This window comes from Rutidosis leptorrhynchoides, chromosome 3 (assembly GCF_046630445.1).
Source record: "Rutidosis leptorrhynchoides isolate AG116_Rl617_1_P2 chromosome 3, CSIRO_AGI_Rlap_v1, whole genome shotgun sequence".
Lineage (NCBI taxonomy): Eukaryota > Viridiplantae > Streptophyta > Magnoliopsida > Asterales > Asteraceae > Rutidosis > Rutidosis leptorrhynchoides.
The window spans coordinates 216932080-216939286 of record NC_092335.1 but is presented as its reverse complement, the minus strand read 5'-3'; the positions used below and the strand labels follow the sequence as shown (position 1 = coordinate 216939286).

The following is a 7207-nucleotide window of genomic DNA, read 5'->3' as shown; positions in this document are numbered from 1 at the left end:
AGTCGGGTCGTGTATGTTCGTTTGGACAATTAATCAATGTATTAAATGTTTTAAGGTTTATTAAACCTTCTATTGTATTAAAGATATTTATGAAAACACAATTGGGACCTAAAGTGTTATTTAAAGCGTATTAAAAGGAAAAAATTTTATGGGCCGGTTTTAATACGGGTTGGGTTGTTACACGACGCGGTTTTGTTCGAGGAAATAAAAAAAAATTAACATATAACGGCTATTTTATATTACCGTTGCCTTTTTTCTTTTTTCTTTTTTTTCTTTTTAAATTCTATATATACACAACACATATACAAACAAAAACACAAACACATATCATTTTACATCCATTTTACTCAACATATACTCACACAATCAAATCCAAATTCTATCATCAAAATAAAAATATTTCTTTAAAAATGAGTAGTTCCGGCGAAGAAAGTTTGGTTAACGCAATGAAAAGTATATTTTCTTATCGAAATAACGTGGTAATACGTAGAGAGGTCGAGGAACAAAATGAGCCTCAAAGTTCAAGACGAAAACGTCGCTACATTCGTCGTGATCATGTAGAAGCGCACAATCATTTGATGAACGATTATTTTGTTCAAGATCCGAAGTATCCCCCTGAATATTTCAAACGGCATTATCGAATGTCACAAAGTTTTCTTGAAAAAATAATTGAAGGTATACTTTCTTACTCTACTCGTCCCGATGCACCATAGTGGTTTACTTATTTTCAACAACGTCCTGATGCACGTGGTGTTCTCGGAGTATCTACTATTTTAAAAGTCACTACTGCCATTCGTCAACTAGTATACGGTGATTCACCGGATCTATTTGACGAATATTTACAAATTTCAGAGAGAACATCACGTGAGTCTTTGCAAAATTTTACAAGATGTATTATAGACTTGTATGGTAATGTATACATGAGAAAACCGACTGAGGACGATATACGTCGGTTGTATCAGAAACATGAAGAACTTCACGGCTTTCCTGGAATGCTTGGAAGCATTGATTGTATGCATTGGGCTTGGGGAAAATGTCCAAATGTATGGAAAGGGCATTTCACCCGAGGCGATCATGGTTACCCGACAATCATGTTGGAAGCCGTTGCATCGTGTGACAATTGGATTTGGCATGCATATTTTGGAATGGCCGGTTCGAACAATGACTTGAATGTCCTTAATGCATCTCTATTGTTTGATAGTTCACTAACTGACACGGCTCCTCAAGTTCCATACGAAATTGGGGACGTTGATTTTGATAGAGGCTATTATCTTGCCGATGGGATTTACCCTTCACGGGCTTCTTTCGTTAAGGGATTCTCAAGTGTTGTTGACGCAAAAAGAAAATACTTTACAAAGAAACAATCTGCAGCTCGTAAAGACGTTGAGAGGACATTTTGAATTTTGCAAGGTCGTTGGGGTATTTTAACACAACCTGCTAGGGCATATAGCATAAACAAAATCAAAAGAATCATGTATGGTTGCATCATATTGCACAACATGATAATTGAAGACAATGGTTTTAACATCGCTGAAAATAAATCTTACTACTTGCCTGTCAACAACCTACAAGGATCAACTTGGTACGAAAGGTGTGATGTATATGCCGAGAAGACAAAAGAAATGCGTGACAAAGACGAGCATGAGTATCTTCGACATACTCTAGTTTCGCATCTATGGCATAATCGCGATGACGAAATAGTTAACGAATTGTAACTTTTTAATCGCGATAACGTAATTTTTTTTTAATTTTTAGGAATCGTATGTTTTTTAATTATTAGGAAATGTAATGTTTTTTTCATTTTTAATGAAAGTTATTTCCATTTATGTTAATTTTTATAATTTTATCAATTTATGTTATAATTAAAATCATTAAAATAATAATAAAAATATAAACTGACATGCCCAACTGACATATGTCACCACTCCCCCCTTTTTCTGACTCAGCAAGTTAGGTCTGACATTCCAAGTGACATCAGTCACCACTCCCAGTGCTCTTAAATTAACAAGACCAACTTCATATATTATTTTAGGCGCAAGAAAGAAAATTACTGTATTACTCAGTATTACATAAAATTTATATAAAACTTAATAAAATAAGTTAAAAGTTAAATTTATTACATATAACTTCTTTTATATATTTAAAAGTTACTCTCCGAGTTGTTGAGTACTCTTTAAAATTTTCCGACTGAGTACTTCTCGAGTAGCGAGATCACCAACTTGATAATAATGAGATCTCCAACGTTTCGAGAAGATCAATTGAGAACCAAAGTACAATATTACCCACATACTAATAACAACCAATTCCAGAAGCTGAGTTGACACCATTTCATTGGCTCACACAATTTCTTTACTATTCACCACAAAACACACTCACAACATTATTTTCTTTTTCCTTTTCTTTTTCCACCAATTAAAAAATTACAGCTGAAAGAAAAGTCAAAGGGACATCCTGATAAACTCCATCACTACACCCATACCTCCACGTCTTCTCACCCATACCCTCCATGTTCTCCATCCTCCGCCCTCACTTTTCTTCATTATTACTCATTCTAACCCTAACCAGAGTCACTCCTGCTATTGCACCCATAAACCTAAAGATATGAAATTAAAAGTTAGAAAAACTCAATCCTGTTAATACGACCTCTTATGTTCAGGTATCTTTTTAATATCTGTGTGACCTTATGTCTTCTCCAATTCACTTTTGGCACACACGTCCGGCTTCATCCGCTTTATCCTTCTTCATCTACTCAAAGGTAATCATCATCATCGTTGCATTCTTCTTCAAATTTCGTCTATATTGACCTAATTCGATCAATTTTACACAGTAAGGGTTTCAATTGCATGTAAGCAAACCCTAATTTCCCGTCCCAATATCATCATAATCGCAGTGATACTGAAAAGTTTTATATATTGGGGTAACCGAATTGAATGCCCCGGTAAACAGTGTGATTCATGTGCAGGTTTGGGTCATCAAGAATCTAGCCTCCGTTGTGCCCTTGAAAAAGCCAATTTTTTTTACACCGGTACTATATTAATTTGCTCAAATTCTAATGTAATTAGTGAAAAAATTTTATTTTTAATTGCTTCTTCTGGCTGTTTGCTTGCTTGCTTTATGTAGATACAGTAAGTTCTATTTTTTTCACATATTAGTTGAAAAAGATCAAATATATATTTTTATTTGTGCAGCACTTTTGTGATGCCTTCAAGAATGTGTATAAATCCAATTCATAATAGCAAAATAGATAAAGGTTTAATTTTTATTACTTATTTTTTGTAATATAACAGGTGGGCTGGTAGTTCATGTGCAATGGATTCATTATAATTGGTTCTTCTTTTTTCTTCTTTTTCAGATATTAGGAACATGTTTGGATACTCAAGACACATCACCATTAGTCCTGCTTTTCTTTGATAAACAAAGATTTATATTCAATGCTGGAGAAGTAAGTATTTTTTATATATAAATTTGTTAACATATTTCATAACAGTTAATTTGGTTAAATGTATGTATGACAATGTAGTGTATTAATATTAAGTACTAATTAGGGTAGCTTAATATGGAAAGAAGTTGTGTTTTTTTAAAGGAATCAACCATGATGATAGCATTGTTGATTCTTTATTTTAATTGATTATTCAGGGGCTGCAACGATATTGTACAGAGCATAAGATCAAGTTATCAAAGATAAAAGTGCTGTTTGTTATAAGATTAATGTCTTAGAAGTAATATTTGTTAACGGGAAATTGGGAATAATCATCTTTATTTTCATTTCATTAGATTGATCACATATTTCTTTCACGTGTTTGCTCCGAAACTGCTGCTGGATTACCAGGTTTGCACATTATTCACCTCCAGATTATGTTATTATCGGTTTCAATGGAATATTATTATAATCTTATAATTATGATTATGATCTTGCAGGCCTTTTACTTAAAGATCTGAAATTAAAAGTTAGAAAACTCAATCCTGTTAATACGACCTCTTATGTTCGGGTATCTTTTTAATATCTGTGTATTGGGTTTTGTTTCTTTTATGCTAATTAGTGTTTTTTAGAGAAGTTTGAATCTTTTTTGGCGTTTTGTATTTTGGGTTTTGTTTATTTTTGCTAATTGGTTCTTCTTTTTTCTTCTTTTTCAGATATTAGGAACAGGTTTGGATACTCAAGACACATCACCATCAGTCCTGCTTTTCTTTGATAAGTAAAGATTTATATTCAATGCTGGAGAAGTAAGTATTTTTTATATATAAATTTGTTAACATATTTTATAACAGTTAATTTGGTTAAATGTATGTATGACAATGTAGTGTATTAGTATTAAGTACTAATTAGGGTAGCTTAATATGGAAAGAAGTTGTGTTTTTTAAAAGGAATCAACCATGATGATAGCATTGTTGATTCTTTATTATAATTGATTATTCAGGGGCTGCAACGATATTGTACAGAGCATGAGATCAAGTTATCAAAGGTAAAAGTGTTGTTTGTTATAAGATTAATGTCTTATAAGTAATAGTTGTTAACGGGAAATTGGGAATAATCATCTTTATTTTCATTTCATTAGATTGATCACATATTTCTTTCACGTGTTTGCTCCGAAACTGTTGGTGGATTACCAGGTTTGCACATTATTCACCTCCAGATTATGTTATTATCGGTTTCAATGGAATATTATTATAATCTTATAATTATGATTATGATCTTGCAGGCCTTGTACTTACATTGGCTGGCTTTGGTGAATTTTCCAACATACCAATGTATGCGCTGCAATTTTGTATCAGTCACTATGGTTCCACGCTGCACCACCAGGTAAGTTTAGTTTATTTTTTGTTGATAAAAATAAATTTTGGTAATTAACAAAACTTTATTTGTTTTCTTTATAGACATGTTATATAGTATAGATGTGTTAGACAAATCAGGTGATATATTTGACGATTAGCAACCTAATGATCAATTTTTTTTGTTTTGTCATAGTGGCTATATAACCTTTATCATGATGAATAACTAAAGGTTACAAAATGGGTGGGTTGTATGTCAAATTATATGTATCACTTTTGGTGTATGGATTGGGAAGATACTTGATTCATAGATCCACAGCCAAGCCAGTTATTTGTTTATAATGTAAGTTGATCATTGGATAATTGCAATAGAGTCAACGATGCCATATATTGATTTCAAGTTAATATGTATAGTCAGGTAATTATATAATCAAATATTCAATGACTTATAGTTGGGCCTATGTATTATCTACAAACCAATGTCCACATGAACACCTTTGTAAATGTTTCACTCTACAGCCATAATCCTTATATTTGATATTATACACATACAAAATGTTAGCTTTTAACCATGTATTTAAAGTTGGAAGGATCTAGCTAGTGTAATCAATACCATTGGTGTTCATATTCCTTTTTAGATTGTGGCATGCCAATTTCTATCTAGCGTTAAAATCACATAAAACTAAGAGCAGCAACGCGCAAACCCTCGATTCTTGTTGTACTCAAAACATAATAAAAAGCTCAATGAACTTTTGATCATTTCTAGTATTGCACCCAATCTAAATTATTCAAAATTTACCACATACCTTAAGACAAGGTCTAGTTGGGTATTAACATTACAAAATAAAAAACCCAAACACTTGATGGTTATATTAACCAAAAAAGATCATAGTAGAAAATAAAATGAACAAAAAGAGGTAGCAAAATTTGTTTCAAAGGGTATCTTGGTCTTATTATCTTCACCATCCATCACCATATCATGATACCCAATAACCAACTTCTGTACGAACGTTTTTACTCATATCCCTCCATCATATATCATCAGAGAGGGGTATTTATGTCATTTCACATAATACTTTTGTTATAAACTTGGCTAATTGGATGCAACAAGAGTTCCAGTTTGCACAGTTGTTGTTTTAGGTTTCTTGGAAGTTTCTGTTGAATTCTTCTTGGATGAAACTTTCCGTCTCCTTTCTCTTGCTTCATCATTTTCTATTTGTTCTTGTCTGCATTCTTGGCTACAAAATGGAGTATTCCCTCTGTATCAAATTACCAAAATACCCATTAAATCTCGAGCCTACATTTTGATACAAATCATACAATACAATTTTTTATAGATAAAGTACAACCCTTTATAGCACATGGGTAGGTACTTTTGTCCAGGTTCAATGAACTATCCAATATCCAATATGTATATAAAAGTTCACCATATTGGTTTATTTTCACATGATACTTGTGAATCTTCTCAAAAAGCTTGCATCTTTGATGGTTTAATTTATTCACAAGTTAAAAAAAACTTACATATTTACCAAAATACCCATTGATAAAAAACAAAAATTGTTTACAAAATTCACATGGTACAAACTATAATTTCATTATGTACAATTCTTCATGCACAACATAACCCTTCTATGCATCTGGTTCTTTACTCATAGATATATGATCCTTAATTGAAGTAATGGTTTTACGGTACAATAAAGTATACCTGACGTACAAGTCAATAATGCACTGGAACCGTAAAGAAGGTTTATATTTCATTTATACCTGTACATATATATGTCACTGTTTTGACCAAGTGGCTTAGAACAGAGGGTACAAGCTTCAAGAAAATGCGACTCTGTCTCTTCATACCCGGCGTAAGATAGCACATCAGACGTCATTGTGTGTATATTAGCAAAGGAGAAGTTGATGATTGTTAAGATGAGCTAGGTGTGCGTGATTAAAGAACAAGGGACTGTGGGAAGGAATTCATGCTTTGGAGATGTGATTATATATAGACTTTTGGAACCGGAGTGTTTGGGATTGGGTGTGTGATGGAACATGGACCAAATGTGTTCATAATTTATAGATTGGTGACATGTGTTAACTAGAGTGGGCTCAATTAAGTTCTAGAGTGGTCTACGAAACAGGGGATTGAAATTTGTTAGGAAAACCACTTTGCTTTTTCCAATATCCAAGCGGCTTGAATCTAGTGGCAATTAACTTTTAATAGTCTATTTCATATTTAATTTTGAGATATTCCTAAATAAATATATTTTTATAAATACATAATACATAATAATAATAATAATAATAATAATAATAAAAAGTTTAGTACTCCTTTCCTCTGTATTATTTACCAGATAAAAAATACATAGTTTAAGAGAATATTATAAAAGTGGTGTACTTTTTGTTTGCTTTTCAGTTTTACCATTTTTTTGGACAGTTGTTAGGATCA

At 32.2% G+C, this 7207-nt stretch overlaps 3 protein-coding genes across 5 annotated transcripts; 2 read left to right on the top strand and 1 right to left on the bottom strand.

Annotated features, from left to right (window-relative positions):
- Positions 1 to 410: 410 nt before the first annotated feature.
- On the top strand, positions 411 to 1400 carry LOC139900816 (uncharacterized). The gene is made up of 2 exons (XM_071883569.1): positions 411 to 675; positions 781 to 1400. Exons 1-2 carry the CDS (start codon positions 411 to 413, stop codon positions 1398 to 1400), a joined length of 885 nt encoding a protein of 294 aa, XP_071739670.1.
- Positions 1401 to 2452: 1052 nt separating this feature from the next.
- On the top strand, positions 2453 to 5338 carry LOC139897216 (tRNAse Z TRZ4, mitochondrial-like). 3 transcript variants are annotated; one of them, XM_071879882.1, is made up of 11 exons: positions 2453 to 2755; positions 2947 to 3025; positions 3353 to 3442; positions 3637 to 3683; positions 3777 to 3829; positions 3919 to 3989; positions 4135 to 4224; positions 4419 to 4463; positions 4557 to 4611; positions 4701 to 4801; positions 4967 to 5338. In XM_071879882.1, exons 1-7 carry the CDS (start codon positions 2649 to 2651, stop codon positions 4198 to 4200), a joined length of 513 nt encoding a protein of 170 aa, XP_071735983.1. In that variant the 5' UTR covers positions 2453 to 2648; the 3' UTR covers positions 4201 to 4224; positions 4419 to 4463; positions 4557 to 4611; positions 4701 to 4801; positions 4967 to 5338. The 3 variants fall into 3 exon arrangements, with proteins under 3 accessions (XP_071735983.1, XP_071735984.1, XP_071735982.1); XM_071879883.1 differs by having other exon boundaries at positions 2963 to 3025; positions 4701 to 5336; XM_071879881.1 differs by having other exon boundaries at positions 4701 to 5336.
- A 43-nt stretch (positions 5339 to 5381) lies between these two features.
- Positions 5382 to 6717, bottom strand: LOC139897217 (FCS-Like Zinc finger 3-like). Its single transcript, XM_071879884.1, has 2 exons — positions 6535 to 6717; positions 5382 to 6029 (listed from the first exon to the last, which is right to left on the bottom strand). The coding sequence occupies exons 1-2, from the start codon at positions 6648 to 6650 to the stop codon at positions 5864 to 5866; spliced, it is 282 nt and encodes a 93-aa protein (XP_071735985.1). The 5' UTR covers positions 6651 to 6717; the 3' UTR covers positions 5382 to 5863.
- Between the last annotated feature and the right edge of the window lie 490 nt (positions 6718 to 7207).